Source organism: Pseudorca crassidens, chromosome 1 (genome assembly GCF_039906515.1).
Source record: "Pseudorca crassidens isolate mPseCra1 chromosome 1, mPseCra1.hap1, whole genome shotgun sequence".
NCBI classification, from domain to species: Eukaryota; Metazoa; Chordata; class Mammalia; order Artiodactyla; family Delphinidae; genus Pseudorca; species Pseudorca crassidens.
Genome location: NC_090296.1, coordinates 86,023,010 through 86,044,616, shown reverse-complemented (window position 1 = coordinate 86,044,616; position 21,607 = coordinate 86,023,010). Strand labels below are relative to the sequence as shown.

At 39.3% G+C, this 21,607-nt stretch overlaps 1 protein-coding gene across 4 annotated transcripts in view; it reads right to left on the bottom strand.

Moving 5' to 3' along the window:
- The window catches only part of GANC (glucosidase alpha, neutral C), a 75,083-nt gene that overhangs the window by 48,290 nt on the left and 5,186 nt on the right, over positions 1-21,607 (bottom strand). For 2 of the 4 annotated variants that reach the window (XM_067744300.1, XM_067744308.1), the window contains exons 3-5: positions 21,244-21,352; positions 12,519-12,646; positions 4,680-4,862 (exon numbers count right to left, since the gene is read on the bottom strand). In XM_067744300.1, coding sequence (XP_067600401.1) covers positions 4,680-4,862; positions 12,519-12,646; positions 21,244-21,352 — 420 coding nt within the window. The other 2 variants (XM_067744318.1, XM_067744327.1) reach the window with 2 other exon arrangements.

Below are 21,607 nucleotides of genomic sequence, written 5' to 3'. Positions count from 1 at the left end.
TAGCTGAGTAGCTATACAATTACACATATTGATTCATGTTTTAACGAAGTGTTTTAAAAGCTCGTCATATTAGAACATGCACAATATTCTGAAGGCATATAAATTCCCCATGGGTCTGAACATCCTTACCCTCAACTTCACAATCAGAATGTACAAAAGCAGTGAAAGATCAGAGTTCAGAGGTGTTTTATTTTTCTTTTCCTTGTTCAAAGTGCCTAAGTCAAGCAAATATATTGAAAAAGGCAAAATAAACACTTTGCATAGCAGAAGATTGCAAGATTGCATGTAAACTATGATTCTCCTTTATGACATTACACAAGTACAAGGTACATCTGTACTTAGAATAAGGCTCATTACCTCTTCTTGCAGCATGAATGTTCAACAGGCAGAGAGCAACGTTCTGCCCAGGGACCAGTCTCAATTTGGTCTCAAAGAATGCCTCCCAAGGATCCACCAGGACAATAAGTCTAGGCAGCCATTTATATCAGGGAACTTTTGTCCCCACTATGTCTACTTTTTGGTGCTGTCTGTTAAATGTAGTGACATTACTTTGTTGTGAATATACACATTAGTGTTATTACGATGCTGTGGACTGACCTTTCACTCCAAATAGCCATGTTCCCCCCATCTAGTGAACTCACTCTTCCCTGGTTTCAGTTCAGCCCGTCTATAGAAATTTTTTTTTACATTTCCAAGCCCAGTGTCAGTTTATCAGCTCCTGCTAAGAAGGATATAATTTTATTTGGTCAATTTACATTAACAATATGGTTGGCCTGTTAAACTTTAGCCATTCTAATAGGTGTGTGGTAGTACATCACTGTTGTTTTAATTTGCAATACCCTAATGACTAATGGCATTAAACATATTTTTCAAGTGCTTATTTGTCACTTGTATATCTTCTTTGGTGAAATATCTGTTCAAATCTTTTGTTTATTAGATTATTTTCTTAAATTTTGAGAGTTCTTTCTATATTATGTCAATCCATACAACTTCTTTATTAGATATATACTTTGCAAATATTTTCTCTTAGTCTATGAATTATCTTTTCATTCTCTTCATATAGTCTTTTTTTAATATACTAAAGCTTTAAATCATTATACAGAGGGATTAATATCCCTTTTTTATTGTTGAATAATATTTTATTATAATTGATTATGGTTAATTATTCAGGTTTTTTCTAGTTTTTACTATGACAATGCCACAATAAACGCCTTCATACATTTATCTTAGATACATGTGTGTTTGATTACAACAGGACAAAGTCCCAAAACTGGTACTGCTAGTTCAAACGTATGCATATTTTAAATTTTAATGCATTTCCAGATCATTTCCTCCAGTTTGAAGCAACTCATACTCAAATGAACAAAGTCTAAGGCCTGGATGAACCTTGAGGACATTCTTCTAAGTGAAATAAGCCAGTCACAGAAAGATAAATACTACATGATCCCACCTATATTAGGTATCTAAAATAGTCAAATTCATAGACTCAAAGAGGAATGGTGGCTGCCAGGGGCTAAGGGGAGGGGGAAATGGGGAGTTCCTAATCAATGGGCATAAAGTTTCAGTTAAGCAAGATGAATAAGTTCTAGAGACCTACTGTACAGCACTGTGCCTACAGTTAACAATACTGTATGGAACACTTAAAATTTTGTGAAGAGGGTAGATCTCATGTTAAGTGCTCTTACTACAGTAAAATAAAATAAAATAAAACAAAATAAAACAAAATAAAGTAATTAATAGTCAATGCAAATTAAAGGAAGAATAATAACCTATTTCTTCATATAGTCTTTGAATGGGCAGGCATTTTTACTTTTGGTTATATCCATTTAACCCATTTTTTCTTTTGTGGATCATGCTTTTGGTGTAATATCTAAGACATCTTTGCCTGATCCAAGGTTTCAAGATTTTCTTCATTGTTGTCTAGAAGTTTTATAGTTTTAGGTTTTACATTTAGGTCTATATTGTATTTTGAGTAATTTTCTTTTTTTTTTTTTGATTGACGTTTCATTCTTGTTTGTGGCAACTTCTGAGCTCCTCACATGCCAGACTGGAAATTACAAGTCCTTGCCTTTTCATTTTGTTCAAGTTTTTTTGTTTGTTTGTATTTTGTTTTTGCGGTTATAATAAAGTTTAAAGTTTAAAATTTCTAAGTAATTGAATCAATCACCCTTTTTCCTTATGGCTCTTCAGTTTTTCTTACACTAAGATTTTTTAAATTCTACATTTTTTCCTATTTTTATTTTCTTGTGTGCTTTATTTTTATTTATCTGGAATTCATTTTTGCTAATGTTCTGAGGTTAGGACCTTACATTTTTTTTCCAAGTGGATAATCTAATTTTCCTAACACAAAGATAAATACAAATAATGGAAATATAAACTAGTACACAACCTCTATGGGAGGCAATTTGGAAACATCTATCAAAAGTACAGATGTACAAACCATTTGATCAGAAATTATACTTCTGTGACTCTGGTCTATGGATATACTTGCATGTATGCAAAATGACACATATACAAGGTTATTCATGAAGTAAGTAGTTGTAAAACAATATCAGAAACAACTTTAAAGTCTACTAGCAGGGATTAACTAAACGAATCACAGTGTAACCATATAATAGAAACTATGTAGCTGTTTTAAAGAAATTAGAAACTACCACATTGGTAAAGGGAAAAAAAGCAAGGTACAGAATAATGTGTAAAGATGATATCATTTGTGTCAGGAAAGGAAAAAACAAAGAATACATTAATCTTATTGTATAGGCATAAATTATCTCTGGAAGGATACAGAAAACTGGAAACACTGATTACTTTCAAGGATGGAATGAGGTAGCTCAAGCACAAATGGTGAGGGAGACTTTTCACTATATACACCTTTTTTTTTTCACATCTTTATTGGAGTATAAATGCTTTACAATGTTGTGTTAGTTTCTGTTGTACAACAAAGTGAATCAGCTATATGTATACATATATCCCCATATCCCCTCACTCTTGAACGTCCCTCTCACCCTCCCTATCCTATCCCTCTAGGTCGTCACAAAGCACCAAGCTGATCTCCCTGTGTATATACACCTTTGTACAATGTGCTTATTTAAAAAAATAAATAAAAATTAAAAAGCCCAACTTAGATATCACCTCTAAAACAAAAATAATGGGAGTTTAGTAAAAGGAAAAAATGTTTTAAATATTAATGCTTTAAATATAAATAAATAATGAATTAAATATAAATAACAAATACACAGGGATTTGTTATGCTATTAGTATTTTCAGTCAAAAAAAGTAATTGAATTATATTCATAAGGCACTAACAGAGTAGGTGGCAGGATTATGGGTATTTTTTCTTCTTTTCAATATTTTCTATTTTTCCTTCAATGAACATATTTCTGTGATAAAATAAGTCATTTATATTTTATAAATTTATAAATTTATTTATTTATTTTTGGCTGCATTGGGTATTCGTTGCTGCACGGGCTTTCTCTTGCTGAGGCGAGCAGGGGCTACTCTTTGTTGCGGTGTGTGGGCTTCTCATTGCGGTGGCTTCTCTTGTTGCAGAGCATGGGCTCTAGGTGCGTGGGCTTCAGTAGTTGTAGTGTGCAGGCGCAGCAGTTGTGGCACATGGGCTTAGTTGCTCCACGGCATGTGGGATCTTCCTGAACCAGGGCTTGAACCCGCATCCCCTGCATTGGCAGGTGGATTCTTAACCACTACACCACCAGGGAAGTCCCAAAATAAGATTTTTTAATATTAAAATTTTAAAATAGAAATAAGTTGAAACTCAGAAAAAAATCACTATGTTGAATGCTTTCTGCAGCTCATATAAGATGTTCATTATTTGGGTAAAAATAGAAAGACTGGAGGATTTAAAGACAATATTGGTAAAAATGGAAGAAGAATCTCCTTCTACTACTATCTTCCAATTCATGCGACCCACACACAAACAGCTTTGATCAAATGGTTGGTTCCAGAAAATTCCTGGACAACTATTCAAGTCTAAGGTAACTCATGTTATTCTAAGGAGGTAAAATGAAATTCTGAAGACATGTTAGTTCACATTAGCATCTATCAAGTTAACACGGTGTGGGCTTCCCTGGTGGCACAGTGGTTAAGAATCTGCCTGCCAATGTAGGGGACATGGGTTCAAGCCCTGGTCCGGGAAGATCCCACATGCTGCGGAGCAACTAGGCCTGTGCGCCACAACTGCTGAGCCCACGTGCTGCAACTACTGAAGCCTGTTCACCTAGAGCCTGTGCTCCGCGACAAGAGAAGCCACCGCAATGAGAGGCCTGTGCACCGCAGTGAAGAGTAGCCCCTGCTCGCCGCAACTAGAGAAAGCCCGCGTTCAGCAACGAAGACCCAATACAGCCAAAAATAAATAAATATATTTATTAAAAAAAAAAAAAGTTAACAGGATGATTTTTTAGAAGGATGTGTAGGGTAGAGAACGTCCTCAGTCAAACATATAGGATGTGTTAAGAGTGTCATCTTCACAAATGTCTGAGAATAATTTTTGTCATCAAGCCTGCATTCACCTGCACAGGTGAAAAGATGAAATTTCTCAGAACAATATCCCAGCAAATAAGGCAAACCAGTTTTCTATGGTGATGTATTATCTATTTAGGCAACTGGTATTCACAGTCAGGTTTTCTTAAGTTCTTTATGTGTTAAGTAATGTGCAAAAATACCTTTGCTTGGGAGGAATCTGCAGCTGCTCAAAGTACAATTGGCCCAGGGAGTTTATGCTCATCACAACCTCTTCTTCAGATACCAAGTCTATCTTGAATGGGTTTGCTGTGATGTGACACTTCAGATCTCCTTTTCCATTTGCCAGTACAAGACTGCCTGTATCCCCTGAGCATGAAATCAGCCTGGAAAACAAGGCAGGAAGAGAAAAATAAATTGCTGTAGGTTTACATGGCTCAATGCAATTCTCAATTCAAATTAGTAAATCAATATTCATGTGACATAGCACAGATAAGGCAGTAGAGAGCTGTAATTGAGAGCATGGGCTTTGGTGTCAGAAAGACTGGACTAAACATAGCTCTCCCACACACTAGGTGTATAACTGTGGACAAGTTAATCTTTCTAGTTCTTGTTTTCCTCATCTGTAAAGTGGAAATGATAAAAGCAAGAACAAATAGAGATTTTTGAGAGGATTAAATGAGATCACACATGTAAAGCACTTGGCAAAGAGCCTGGCATATAATAAGCGCTCAGTAAATGTTAGCTCTCATCATCATTATTACTTTGGTCTGGTAACAAGTTGGTGCATAGAATTTAAACATTTTGCTTTTCTTTCTCGTTCCAACCCTACACTCAGAAACTGAGTAAATAACACAGATTCGGTTATTGATTCACTCAGTCCAAAGTGAGATGGAAAGGTGAAACTTTTGTTTATTTATCACCTAACTTCCAACAGCCCAATCAGACACGTACACTTTTTGGATGCTTTGGATCCCCAGGAGTTATATAAGCTCAGAGACAGCACTTAAAATCCCTAGGTCTATCATCAGGAAAAAAAAGGAGACTCAAATCAACAGAATTAGAAATGAAAAAGGAGAAGTAACAACTGACACTGCAGAAATACAAAGGATCATGAGAGAATACTATAAGCAACTATATACCAATAAAATGGACAACCTGGAAGAAATGGACAAATTCTTAGAAAAGTACAACTTCCCAAGACTGAACCAGGAAGAAATAGAAAATATGAACAGACCAATCACAAGCACTGAAATTGAAACTGTGATTAAAAAACAAAAGTCCAGGGCCAGATGGCTTCACAGGAGAATTCTATCAAACATTTACAGAAGAGCTAACACCTATCCTTCTCATACTCTTCCAAAATATAGCAGAGGGAGGAACACTCCCAAACTCATTCTATGAGGCCACCATGATCCTGATACCAAAACCAAACAAAGATGTCACAAAAAAAGAAAATTACAGGTCAAAACCACTGATGAACATAGATGCAAAAATCCTCCACAAAATACTAGCAAACACAATCCAACAGCACACTGAGAGGATCATACGCCATGATCAACTCGGGTTTATCCCAGGAATGCAAGGATTCTTCAATATATGCAAATCAATCAATGTGATACACCATATTAACAAACTGAAGGATAAAAACCATATGATAATCTCGATAGATGCAGAAAAAGTTTTTGACAAAATTCAACACCCATTATGATAAAAACTCTCCAGAAAGTGGGCATATATGACAAACCCACAGCCAACATCATTCTCAATGGTGAAAAACTGAAAGCATTTCCTCTAAGATCAGGAACAGGACAAGGGTGTCCACTCTCACCACTACTATTCAACATAGTTTTGGGAGTTTTAGCCATGGCAATCAGAGAAGAAAAAGAAATAAAAGGAATCCAAATTGGAAAAGAAGAAGTAAAACTGTCACTGTTTGCAGATGACATGATACTATACATAGAAAATCCTAAAGATGCCACCAGAAAACTACTAGAGCTAATCAATGAATTTGGTAAAGTAGCAGGATACAAATTAATGCACAGAAATCTCTTGCATTCCTATACATTAACAACAAAAAATCAGAAAGAGAAATTAAGGAAACAGTCCCATTTACAACTGCAACAAAAAGAAAAAAAAATACCTAGGAATAAACCTACCTAAGGAGATAAAAGACCTGTATGCAGAAAACTATAAGATACTGATGAAATAAATCAAAGACGATACAAACAGATGGGAAGATATACCATGTTCTTGGATTGGAAGAATCAACATTGTGAAAATGACTATACTATGCACAGCAATCTACAGATTCAATGCAATCCCTATCAAATTACCAATGGCATTTTCACAGAACTAGAACAAAAAATTTCACAATTTGTATGGAAACACAAAAGACCCTGAATAACCAAAGCAATCTTGAGAAAGAAAAACAGAGCTGGAGGAATCAGGCTCCTTGACTTCAGACTCTACTACAAAGCTACAGTAATCAAGACAGTATGGTACTGGCACAAAAACAGAAATATAGATCGATGGAACAGAATAGAAAGCCCAGTGATAAACCCACACACATATGGTCACCTTATCTTTGACAAAGGAGGCAAGAATATACAGTGGAGAAAAGACAGCCTCTTTAATAAGTGGTGCTGGGAAAACTGGACAGCTACATGTAAAAAAAGAATGAAATTACAACACTCCCTAACACCATACACAAAAATAAACTCAAAATGGATTAAAGACCTAAATGTAAGGCCAGACACTACAAAACTCTTAGAGGAAAACATAGGCAGAACACTCTATGACATAAATCACAGCAAGATCCTTTTTGATCCACCTCCTAGAGGAATGGAAATAAAATAAAAAATAAACAAATGGGACCTAATGAAACTTAAAAGCTTTTGCACAGCAAAGGAAACCGTAAACAAGACGAAAAGACAATCTGCAGAATGGGAGAAAATATTTGCAAACAAAGCAACTGACAAAGGATTAATTTCCAAAATATACAAGCAGCTCATGCAGCTCAATATCAAAAAAACAAACAATCCAAAAATGGGTGGAACACCCAAATAGACATTTCTCCAAAGTAGACATCAGATTGCCAACAAACACATGAAAAGATGCTGAACATCACTAATCTTTAGAGAAGTGCAAACCAAAACTACAATGAGGTATCACCCCACACTGGCCAGAATGGCCTTCATCAAAAAATCTAGAAACAATAAGTGCTGGAGAGGGTGTGGATAAAAGGGAACCCTCTTGCACTGTTGGTGGGAATGTAAATTGATACAACCACTATGGAGAACAGTACGGAGGTTCCTTAAAAAACTAAAAATAGAACTACCATACGACACAGCAATCCCACTACTGGGCATATACCCTAAGAAAACCATAATTCAAAAAGATACATGTACCACAATGTTCACTGCACACTATTTACAGTAGCCAGGACATGGAAACAACCTAAATGTCCATCAACAGATGAATGGATAAAGAAGATGTGGCACATATATACAGTGGAATATTACTCAGCCATAAAAAGGAATGAAATTGAATTATTTGTAATGAGGTGGATGGACCTAGAGTCTGTCATACGGAGTGATGTAAGTCAGAAAGAGAAAAACAAATACCGTATGCTAATGCACATATATGGAATCTAAAAGAACAGTACTGATGAACCTAGTGGCAGGGCAGGAATAAAGACGCAGACGTAGAGAATGGACTTGAGGACACAGGAGCAAGGGGAAGCTGGGACGAAGTATGAGAGCAGCATTGACGTATATACACTACCAAATGTAAAATAGATGGCTAGTGGGAAGCTGCTGCATAGCACAGGGAGATCAGCTCAGTGCTTTTTGATGACCTAGAGGGGTGGAATAGGGAGGATGGGAGGGAAGCTCAAGAGTGAGGGGATATGGGGATATATGTATACATGTAGCTGATTCACTTTGTTGTACAGCAGAAACTAACAACACAACATTGTAAAGCAATTATCCTCCAATAAAGATATAAAAATAAAAAAATAAAATCCCTAGGTCTAGATATTTTTCTAGTGCATAGTCACCCTGGTCACAGGCCTCTTTAGGGAGGATTAGGAGGGATAGTTTATGATCTTATATATCTTTACAACCTCCTCCATGGATTCTAGGCCTGCCCCTCAAGCAAGATGCTTTGGGTTCTGGAAATTAACTTTGTAGTTTGAGAGGTTGTGTCTCACTGTTCATCAAACTTAAATAGAGTTCTTTTGATTATTCTGTCAAGTAGGACTCTAGTCCATCTATTTCAGCCTAATGGACCCCCTGACGTATCATGCACTGCCCTGAGGCTTGAGCCATTTTGAGTACCACACAGGCCCTGTTATGGAAACACGTCTACCTTGTCTCTTACAACTAAATGCTGCTACTTTGACTCTGCTACCTAGAGTCTCATCATTTCCACTGAAATCAGGGAGCCCATTTTAATGGTACCATTCCCACCATTATCTTTAGCTCAGAAAAGACATTCACTCACTATAATGCTTTCCAAGTGTTCCCTCACTAATGTATTTCTCAATGAAGGAAGTATCTTTTGGATCCTTTGGAGAACAGACTTAGGGGCTAGATGCATATGACATATCCACTTCAACATTTTTATCTCCCTAAGTCTATGAATCATTTCTTCTACACAGCGCCAAGGAATTTCTGGTATCTCAGCTTCATTCAGCACAGTCCATAGCTGAGTTCAAGTTATACTTAACCAAGCAAATAATTAGAACCATTTTCAGCTGTCTAAGCTAGCATATTAAATCTGGATTCTCTGGTACCTGTACCCATGTCAGTAAATTTAGCATGATCCTAAAATTATGGTCCTTCCTTCTGGTCTAGAAGTCCCTCAGAAATCATTTCCATGCATATTTCCCAGATTTTTGCCAGTATAAAATCTTACAATTCTTTAGGTGTGTAAGCCTTTTCCTCCTGGGTTTGACTGTAATTGGCTCCCTAGGCATGTTGGGGTCTGACTTGATAGTGGGTCTGGAGGCAGTGAAGAGTGGTAAGGGTGAAGCACAGGGAGCACTGGAATCCCCTGGCACAGTATATTTCAGGTGAGGTTAACACGGGGTGTCCAAGCGGTGAGATCAGCCTTATCAGATGGAGGAGAAGGAGCTGCTTCTGCTGAACTGGGAGGCTCAGTGGAATTTTGAAGTTTGGGACTCATGGTTATCCAAATCTTCCCAAATGTTGCTATTCAATTTTGGGGAGTCCTACCTTTTCACAGCGATGCCCTAAATTCATAGCCCTGATGAAGCTGTGAATTCAACTTACGCTCTAATTCAGCAGACCACAGAATCTAACTCTGTATCTGATTTTCAGCTACGAGGACTCTGTAGATATGACTTTTAGGATTGTCACAGAAATCTGTTAGGTTTCTGACAATTTAAAAGCCTGAAACTGCTGTTTTCTTTAAGTTCTTCAGTGAAATTAATAGCAGCCAGGCCACCTCAGAGTTTTGAATTTTGTATGGCAATCATGCTATGCTATGGCCCCACCACTTGGTTTGCCAGAGCCATGCTTTCAATAGGCACTCTATTTAAGGCAACCACAAGTAGTAATTTGACTGTCACAGAATGCCGTGGTTTATTGCTAGTCGTACTAATTTGCTAGAGCTTCCATAACAAAATACCACAGACCGGGTGGCTTAAACATCAGAAATTTATTTTCTCACAATTCTGGAGGCTGGAAATCCTAGATCAAAGTGTCAGCCGGTCTGGTTTCTTCTGAGGCTTTTCTTCTTGGCTTGCAGATGGCCATCTTCTTGCTGTGTCCTCACATGGCCATCCCTCTGTCTGTGTTATCTGTATCCTCATCTCCTCCTCTTACAAGACACCAGTCATACTGGATTAGGGCCCACCCTAATGACCCTATTTTAACTTAATTACCTGTTCAAAGGCTCTGTCTCGGAATAGTCACATTCTGAGGTATGGGGGGTTAGGGCTTCAACATATGAGTCTGGTTGGGGAGGGTAGTATTCAGCCCAAAACATTAATATCTCACCGCCTAATGAAAACCAGGTCCTCACTGCCTTCAAATCCAAGTAGATCAGCTAACTAAGCTCAGATTTCCATCCTTGAGGGTCTGTTGCTTATACTCATTCTGATATCAATGACTGTGTTAACCAAAACTCAACTGCAGATAACAGAAACAACTCTGGCTATTTTAAGCAGAAAGTAAATGACTTAATATGGAGGAATTATTAGCTTACAACATTATGGAAGGTTTGAGGTAGCAGGTTCCTGGCTGAGTGTCCAGTAATGACTCCTAGAACAATACTGCATAATTGCAGGCCAACAGAATTTCTCTCTTAGCTGGAATCAGGAAGCTGGGTAATCAGAAGTCAATGTGGCAACTGGTGGGCTCCAGGATCATGCCAACTTAGCTGCAATCCAGAGACTGGGAAACCACTGCCCTAACTAGTGGCTCTAGAGTCATTCTATAACTGCTGATGCACACCAGCAAAATGGGAGACTCAATTCTGAAATCAAGATAACTGTAAGTGCATCTGATTGGTGGAACCTGAATTACATCAGAAACTAGCTATATGGGAGTCTGGGAAATGGAGAAATGTAGTTTTTAGTTATTACAGTAGCCAAAGGTCCTCTAGAAAAAGGCTGAAAGAGGCAAAACTAATATACCACATTTACTACACAATGCTAATATTACCCTGACTCCAAAACCTGGCAAAGATAGCACAGAAAAACTATAGACTAATGTTACTTATGAACACAGATGTAAAAATGTTAAAGGTCTACTAGTAAAATGAATCGTCCAGGAGAGTAAAAAATAATGTAATGTGACCAAGAGGAAATACACACACACACACACACACACACTCTCTCTCTCTCTCTCTCTCTCTCTCTCTCTCTCATTTGCCAAACTGCAAAGCTATGAGAATAGTCCCTTTTTAATTCTTATTTCCTAAGTTCTTAGCCTATAGTAGTGGCTCAGTGATATATTTTAAATTTATGATAGTTCTAGCATAGCTAAATTAATTTCTCCTTATAATTTATTAGCTTTTTTTTGGCTGTGTCAGGTCTTAACTGCAACACGCAGGATCTTTGTTGTGGCATGTGGGCTCTTTCGTTGCGGTGCACAGGCTCTTCGTTGCAGCACGCGAACTTCTCTCTAGTTGCCGTGTGTGGGCTCCAGAGAGCATGGGCTCTGTGTTGCAGCGTGGAGGCTTAGCTGCCCTGCAGCATGTGGGATCTTAGTTCTCTGACCAAGGATAGAACCTGCGTCCCCTGCATTGGAAGGCGGATTCTTTACCACAGGACCACCAGGGAAGTCCCATAATTTATTAAGTTTTTATTAGATTTTCATGGAAAAAATAATCTACATAAAACTATGATAATGATGTAGTGAAAATTAAAGCATCTGGCATAATCTTATATTCCCTTAGTGACATGATATAAAGAAAATAACAAACCAACAGACAGAACCAAGTTAAAATATCACCGGAAAATGTGCTGAGAACTGATGCAGATTCTGCAGGTACATGAAAAATGCTTTAATCCCCAAAGATTTTTTTTCCACCTAGAAACTGATCATTAATTTATCTCTGACTCTAAGACAGATTATATGTTAGACTTCTGAGACTGCCGTTAATTAAAAGTGAGTCAGTCTAACTGTATAAATTACTGTAAGCATGGGAGTTTTGCTAGTACATTGGATCTCTGGAGCCCTGCTGTTCATCTGAGTGAGTCAATTAAACAGGTCTCCTGCTTGCTCCCAAAGTCTGGCTGATAAACCGCTTACTTTGTCAGGAGGAGAGAAGATCAGAAGCTCTGCTTCTCCCCATTAATAAGTGCTGATGAGTCAAATGGTGGAGGAAGAGAGTACAGAATGGATAGCATCAAAATGGATAAATTTATCCCCAAATAACTAAAAACTAACTCTGCCAATGGTTGTATCTTTGAAGAAACAAAATAAGAGACTCATACAAAAGCTGCTACTCAAGGTATGATAGAAGAATATATTGAGGGTGTATCCAAGGTAACGTGTTTCTTGGCTTACCTTACAGTGCTTGGCTTGCTTGTGAGGACATCAGGAACTTCATACCTGGGTTTCAAGGGTGTTTCTTCATTGATTTTAAGCCTGAAAATATTTCCCTCTATACCATAAACTTCAGCCAGGAGAGGAACCTGGGAACACACACGCGATTAGTTTCAACAGGTTACCCAGGTCAGTTCTACAAATTATGATAATTAGAAAACTATGTTTAAATTATTATAGGCCAAGCAAATTGGAGAACAATGGCAATCATGAAGGAAAGCCTTTCCAATCTATATGTACTTGCTTGGCTCTATCTGTAGTAGAAACAAACACCTCCTATGTGTTCTATGGTTAGGCAAACATATAATTGTCCAGACCAGGACTGTTAAGAGTGAGAGGGCTCTCTATTAATAACGATAGTGGATGACAGGCATAAACTGAAACTGCCCTTGGAAAATTGGGACATGTGGCCCACTGTATCTATGATACATATCTAAGATATGTACAGGTATCTTAAGAATAAGTGTTTGGTGTTAAAACTAGAGTAACTGGATTCCAGTTGAACGAAAGATGAAGGGTAACAAGCCACAGAATAGAAAAGAATAGACAGTAAAATGGTGGTCATTGGGGTTCTCTACTGTAGATGAATAAGGCTTCCTGCGTTAAAATCAAGGCACTTCCTGTACACTTAGATTAAGGTCTGGGGAACTTTCTCTAGAGGCTGGGATATTCTCAGCTTTCTCAAGAAGATCGAGAATTTAGGTTAAATACTGCCTACGATGAAAGATGGAAGCAACATAGAATCATAAAGAGAATATAGAGTTTGAAAAATAAAACAATAACAACAAACTCTGAAGGCAGAGATGGCTGGATTTAGATTACAAAATGAGGCATCAAGATTAGGGAAATATCTTAAGACAGTGGTTTTCAACTGATGTGCCATGCTGCACTGGCTGCAAATCATTAAGTACAGTATGATGCCAAATTCTGGTTACAACTGGGTCTGTGTATTGTTACTATAATGTCTGTTAAATGAAAGGCTAAGCTGGGTAGCCTGTGTGAGGTAACACACAGAACGGGTATGCCGTGGTGCAAGCAAGATATAGGAAGCAGGGAGAATATTAATGCAGCACCAAAAAACAAAAACAAAAACAATCCCTCCCCCACAAAACGATGTTACTGGAACCTTGCTTCTTCAGAATATAGGAAAGGGCACTTGAACAGTGACAGGACACTGAAGAGTCACCAGGTAAATAATGGTAAATAGGCTGTGGCTGCTTTTACAGACATTCTTAAAACAAGGTTATGGGGCTTCCCTGGTGGCGCAGTGGTTGAGAGTCCGCCTGCCGATGCAGGGGACACAGGTTCATGTCCCGGTCTGGGAAGATCCCACATGCCGCAGAGCGGCTGGGCCCGTGAGCCATGGCCGCTGAGCCTGCGCGTCCAGAGCCTGTGCTCCACAACGGGAGAGGCCACAACAGTGAGAGGCCCGTGTACCACAAAAAAAAAACAAAAACAAAAAAACAAGGTTATGATGTAGTACTGATCATACAATAATAATTTTTTCCCCAGCTTTATTAAGAAATAATTGACATATTCTGTAAGTTTAAGTTGTACAACTCCTTGATTTGATACTTATATATTGCAAAAATGATCGCCACCATAGCATTAGCTAACATCTGCATCAAGTCACATAATTACCATTTCCTTTTTGTGGTGAGAACATTTAAGATCTACTCTCTTAGCAACTTTCAAGTATATAATAGAGTATTATTAACTACAATCACTGTGCTGTTAGTCATCTTATTATAGTTGGAAGTTTGTACTCTTTGGCCAACACCTCCCCCTTTCCCCACCCCCAATCATACTGTAATTACTGCTTATATGTTTAGTATTCTTTTGTATATTTGATTTACTTCAAGTGTGCCATCAGAATTCTAAGATTTGAAAATGTATCCAAGTATAAGGCTGAAATCCTGTTAGATTATGTATTCCCTCCCAAGTTAGACATAAATTTCCACTACTCTCTCAAATTTAATTCAACTAACATTTATTTGGCATCTAATATTGTGAAGTGCTGATTGCTGTGAAAAGGATGGCTAAACTCTTAGGGAGAGTGCAATTTAGAGGAGATGCAACACCTATGTTGTAACCGTAAAGCGTTTTATGATAAATGCTGAGATAGGACGAGGACATGTGCTGCGGGAGAACAAGGAAGGGGAATATTGATGACTGTAAGGAGAGGGGTTCTGGGACATCTCTCTGGAGGAAGAGGGACTTAAGCAGGGCCTTGAGGGATTAGTAGGACTTTGGGGAGGCAAAAATGGGCAAGAACATCCTAAGCAGAGGACACACAGGTTGTCCCTTATATGTGATTAACAAATTGCATTTCGTTTATATACTCAGATATCCTCCCATTATTAGTAAAATAACTTTCTTAAAAATCTTTATTTTTTTAAACCAAAGACTGGTCTGATATGTTCTGTTCGTGAGGCTGCGGCCTAGTAAAGAATCCTAATTATATGAGAGAAGGTAGCAATAACCCTGCTTTTCCTATAATAACCCTAGGCAAGCAAACATACAAATCAGAGTAAAAGCCCCACTTTGTTTTCATTTTAACTTAATTAAGCAAACCAATTTTGCCAATAGGTAACCCTTTTCAAAGTCAATATCCAAATTCATTCTTATCTCTTATTATCATCAACATAGCTTCATATTCCAAGCACATAATTTCCTTAGACCTTAGTATACATTTGCTTGTATGATCTGGCTCATGCCATTCTTACTGGCTTAAAAAATCAACAGCAGCAGACTCTCAGAAGTCCAATAAGTAAAGCTACTTGGACTGAAAACAGCAGGAAGTGGCTCAGAGCCTCTACCGTTGAGCCCGCTCCCCTCCCTGCATTGAGTTCTGACACCCCTCTACGGAAACCTCAGGGCTCTGCGCATGACAGTTTATAAACCACTTCCCTGGGCTTCTTAACTGCCAGTTATTGTCCAATTTTTCAACCAAAACTGGGCTGTCAAAAAGTCTGGACATGAATGTTATATCCTTCTATCTAAAACATTAAGAATTTCTAAACATTTCTGTTCTCTAGAGACCTGTTTGGATATTTATTTTAAAATAATATACAAATAAATTATTGAATCTCTATTAGTGATTAAAAATGACAATAAAAAACACGTTGTGGGCTTCCCTGGTGGCGCAGTGGTTGAGAGTCTGCCTGCCGATGCAGGGTACACGGGTTCGTGCCCCGGTCTGGGAAGATCCCACATGCCGCGGAGCGGCTGGGCCCGTGAGCCATGGCTGCTGAGCCTGCGCGTCCAGAGCCTGTGCTCCACGGCGGGAGAGGCCACAACAGTGAGAGGCCCGCGTACCGCAAAAAAAAGCAAAAACAAAAAATTATGTTGTTACAGAAGTTAGACTGCATAAACTCAGAATTATTTAACGTTAATATTTAGAGAATAGCAGTAAAGATTGCGGCAAGATGGATTTATGTAAAATAAGTGAAGAAACATAAAATTAAACATTTAAAATAAGGTGAGACAGCATGGGTTTTGCTCCCCTAGAAAGATTTAAGATGTGTAAATGTCCTCCTACACAGAGAAGATGAAATAAATCCTCAAAGAAAGGAATACATTTTGGAGGTTCATTTTAGTACCACAAGTCTCTACTTGGTTTTTCATTCAGAGGCTCACCTCCCATAATCTGGGAGAGCATAAATTCCCTTTTCCTATCTTATTTTTCCCATACCGAATAAAAATAAAACCCAGTAGTTTGTCATCCCTAAGTCTAGTTTTTTTGGCCACAAGGGCAAAAATATGAGACAGGTTATAAAAATCATGGTGGTAACAACAGCCTTGTCTGTACATTCAAGCAGTGGAATGGATCACAGTTACATTAAAAGTTTTTTTTTAATTTCACCCCAAACTAGTAGAGACTATGACTGAGTTAACAGAACAGCCCTCTAACATATATTTAAATGGTGGTGGGTATTAATAAGGGAAATTATGACCCCAACAACTTCTCCGTGATGGGTAGATCTTGCTTGTCCTCTGGAACCAGGTCTCTCTACTATATTATAAGGAATAGTTAACCTAAAAGGCCTAGAGAAGTGAGCAAGGACCTCTCTCAGCTATTGGTCAAGACCTTCCAGGATTCAGAGAATGGTCTAAGATTCATTAAATTGCTGTAGGGCACTTATTGCCCCTTCCATAGTTGTAGCCAGTTGGTTTATTGCAAGCACTGATTCTCTATGGAGAACGCTGGCAAGTTCACACTGGGCATTAGCATGTTCCCCAAGGACAATTAGCCTGTCCAGGTATGCTTCTGATTGCTTGGCCAGTTCCCCAATAAGCTGCCTGTTCCTGGACATTTCTGCAGAAACAGTCCTGGTTAACAAGTAGTAGTTGTTCCTCATCTGTTGAGGAGGTGGCTGGTTGGGCAAAGTCCCATTGCTTAGATGAAGACGCAAGGGATAACTTCATGGAGGTGCTCAGAGATATCCCTGCATCCTTGGAGAAGCTGCCAGAAGTGTTGCCACCAGTGAAAACTTGCAAACAGGCTGCAAAATAAACATGTTGCCAAATAGTTCATCCATGTCATGAAAAAGCATAAAAATTAGCAATATAAAGTAGGTCAAAGACGTAGGTCTGTTCCAAATAGCCTTGCTAGCAGTGCTTTTTAGGTACACTCAGAAGATAGCATAAATTTCCCTGCTCTGGTGTCACAAGACTAGATCTTCTCTTTTTCTCAATCCAGGTCAAATTTTGACTGAAGGTAAAAAATTGATAGTAGTAGGAAAAAAAGAGGTCTAAAAAAGCAGTCAACACTTTACTGATAACTCCTTTAAGATTATTTTCTGGAAGCTTCTTTATCAAATATCTGATTATTTTGTCATAAGAAATAGGACCCTATGTGAGAAAACTTAGGGATCTGAACCTGCAACCAGCTTTTCTTCAAAGTCTAGATGTCCTGACCTAGAGGCAACACACAGGGCAACACTTCAGTCTGTTTTGTAACATTACTGTGTCCCAGGAACATCATGTTTGCTATGGACTGAATTGTCCATTGTCATTTTCCCCCCTCCCCAAACCTTCCCCATTCTCCAACCCTTCAATTCATATGTTGAAGCCCTAACCCTCAATGTGATGGCACCTGGAGATGGGGCCTTGGGAGGTGTTTAGGTTTTGATGAGGTCATGAGGGTGGAGTCATGATGGGATTACTGCCTTTACAGGAAGAGACCAGAGAGTTAGCTGTCTCTCCATCATGTGAATATACAGTTGACCCTTGAACAGAGATTTGAACAGCATGGGTCCACTTATACATGGATTTTTTTTCAATAAATACTTACTATAGTACCATACAATCCTTGGTTGGTTGAATCTGTGGATGTGGAACCATGTATACTGAGGGCTGACTGTGAAGTCATACTTGGATTTTCCACTGCTAACCCCTGCGTTGTTCAAGGGTCAACTGTACACTAAGGAGGTGACAGTCTACAGGGCAGGAAGTGGGACCTTGATCTAGGACTTCCCAGACTCCAGAACTGTGAGAAATAAAGGTTTGTTAAGACACCCAGTTTATGTTATAGCAGTGTGAGCTCACTAAGACAACGGTGAATGAAACTTGGTTCTGTTTCCTGGTTGCTTATTAAGTAGCAGGTTGGGAGAAGGGAATTGGGAAGAAGGATTTCAAAAATTAACAACAGGGCTTCCCTGGTGGCGCAGTGGTTGAGAGTCCACCTGCCGATGCAGGGGACACGGGTTCGTGCCCCGGTCCGGGAAGATCCCACATGCCGCAGAGTGGCTGGGCCCGTGAGCCATGGCCGCTGAGCCTGCGCGTCCGGAGCCTGTGCTCCGCAGCGGGAGAGGCCACAACAGTGAGAGGCCCGTGTACCGCAAAAAAGAAAAAAAAAAAAATTAACAACAAAGCCTGACAACAAAATTATTGCTTTAAGAGTTTTAATGGTGTGAGGGCAGGTAGGCACTAAGAATGCTGGGTTTGTCAGAATCTGCCTCATCAGTGAAATCTGAGAACTGCAGCTGTGAGCTGAATATGATCCTCTTAGACTTTGGGCTCTGTCTCTCTGAACCTGAAATAAAAAGCTATCATTCTAAATAAGTGGATGTACGTGGCTTTTTAAAAATCTCCAGACCATATCCATACCATATCCTACTGTGAAATCTCCCATGAAACACCCATCTCATCCCAGAAAAAACCTCTAATGGAGGCTCCTTGACTATGCAGTGAGCAGGATACAAGGTTCAGAGAACTTTAGAAATTACTGTTTGGATCTTTGTTGTCCCTATCAAACTGATATAGGGCACGAAGCCTTAAGTCCCTATTAGTCATCTCAACTCCAAATGACAAGGAGGACATTAAAATGACATTCAGTTCAGAATTTTAGGGTGACCTCCCAAAACATACATTGCATGCATTTGCCTGACATCAGAGCATGCAGATTCCCTGTGCAGCACTGTTATTTCCAACACCTGAACATTGTGTCTGTTCCAAGGGGTCCTCAAAGTTCTCAGTCTTGGGAGCCACGTTGCTGACATCCTGGATCACTTGCCCTTGCTTGTCCGGCTCCTCAGCTCCCTTCTGAGCCATGTGCTGTCTTGCGCTGAGCTCCCGTGGGTCCTCCTGGACTGTGGCTTCTTTTCCTTTGAAGGCATCCATAGCTGGTGGGCTCTGGTTCTGGCACCTGACCTGAACAGCATTGTCCCTCATATTTTCAGGATCCAAAGAGCGGTGTGTACAGAAAAACTGACCTATAGTCTTGTAAAAGGCAGTGTGAGAGGCTCTACCACTAACTTCACTGGTATGGAGCTGCATCGAGAAGTTGCATTTTGGCCCACACTGGTATTCCGAGTGCCTCATTTACTCTGCCTCGGCATGTGTCATCACGACAGTGGATTGTTCAGGTGCTCAACAGACTGAGCCTCCCCAAGGACAGAAAGGGACTGTCCCTGACCATGGGACAGCTATAACTCTCTGGGGCTAGACACATCAGAGGCAAGAAGGAAAAAGAGCAAATGACAGGAAAAATGAGAAAGGAAGGGAACTGACTGCTGGTATTAAACTCCTGGAAGGTCTCTGGTGGACTCCTTGCATTTCCTGGAGCCAGCTGCTTCTGCTGACCCTGAATACAGGGGTTTGGCGGGGTATTGGGCTATTAGACCACATGCAAATGGCGGGTGGCTCTCTAGGAAAGAAATTAATGCTGCCCCATGTTTTCCCATGAACAGCTTTCAAACTTGGCTACAAAAGGATGTAAAGTTTGGGAGACCTGGATCAGTACTCTACCATGAGCTGTGAACTCAAAGGTTGCACAGATGCCAAGCAAGGAGGGAAATTCCTCCAGAAAAAAATGAGTGGTGTTAAGAAGCAGCACTAGGTTTTGAAGAAAGGCTAACCATCCCTTCAGTGTAGTTAAGAGAAAAGAACTAAGTGTGCTGCTACCACAACTACATCCTTAAGTAACCATAAGTTGGGAAAAAGGGATGGGGATAGAGAACACAAACTATTGATATGATTCTAGCCCCTATTTTGAATTCAGGTAAGAAAGCTATGTTAGAGAATTCTACATCTTTGAAGTGACTAAAATCTCTAAAACTTCATATGGAAGGTAGCCTTCCTCACTGTGCCATTGCTCCTCCTGCCTGGGAATAAAGTTGAGCCTCCCGACGAAGTTAGAGACCTTACAAATGTTACAGAGAATGCCCTGATGTTGTGGGGCAGTGTTTGCTCTGTCTTCTCCGAGAAGATTCCTCAGTGTAATGTTATACGGCAAGCTCTACGGTAGTCACAAGATCTCTCACAATGCTGCAGTGAAAGTGGGGATGTCTTCTCAGTCTGCTTCCCAGAACTGGGATTTGTTAGTGAGCTGATGGAATTACTATCTAAGCTGTTATAGGACTAGACTGCATGTCTTTACCTATGTCCTTCAGCGAATTACCAATTAAACCAGATTGGTCTGGGAGGCCTTAGAAGCTTAGGACACCTTTCAAAGACAGGGGAGGATGTGAAGTGAGGGTCAGGTTGGAAGCATCAACTACTTGTGCATAACCACACTTCCTAGCCCGGCCCACAGCACTTCCTCTGTGACTGGCCCATCTGAAGTAGTGTGAAAATTTGACAGATGAGAAAAAGCACTTAGGATACTGCTCTAATCCTTTTAGCATGTAACAACTATGGTGATCTGTTAGTGAAGCAGCCTAGGGGTGGGAACATCTGTGACTTATTCAACTGCATAGACCATTGTTCCTCTTGCCCACTCACATTTTGAGGTTTGGACATTCACTGAATCTGTACCTTGCTTGAGGGTATGTTTTATAATAGTGATAAAAAGAGCATGGGTGCGTGACAGAGTCTACAGTCACAGGTGAAAATTCTGGTTACTAGCTATGACTTTGAGCAAGTGGCTTTTTAGACTTCAATTTCCTTATCTGAAAATTAGGGACAATGCAATGTACCTCTTAGATGATTCTGAAGATTAATTAATAGGAAATAACATTCGCAAAACATCTAAGAAAGCATCTGATACAAGGCAATCTATATGTTGATAGTCATATTACTTTTAAAGTAGCATTGTGTAGATATTAAAAAGATGGCATTACTTCTCTCACAAAGTTTGTTTTTGAAGCATACATAGTTTAATTAGCCTTTGTGGAAATTTACTTCATTCAACCCAAATAAATATAGAAACAAATAATTCTCTGTAGAAAATACTTTTTCTCACCTTAGCTGCTTCGTTGATGATTTGGAACCTGGTGCTCTCTTTGCCTTCTGTGACTGAGTCTAGTAATGCCCGATAGGTAGACTTCTTGGAGAGCCGCTGTTTCTGACGCCTACAGATTTGGAGTATACAGACGTCTGAGAATGATTTGTGATTCTCAGCCTCCAAAAGACTATATTACCATGTGGAAGTCATTAAAATTCACTTCAATAGTAGGTGAACTGGGCACAAGCAGTATATTAGTACTCCAATAAAGCACTAAGAGGAGTATCAATAATTTAGAGAGCTAAGAAAATTAATAAGCAGAGTGCTAATGCAATTAATAAAATAATAAGAAGAGTACTAATAAAATTGTTCACCATAACAC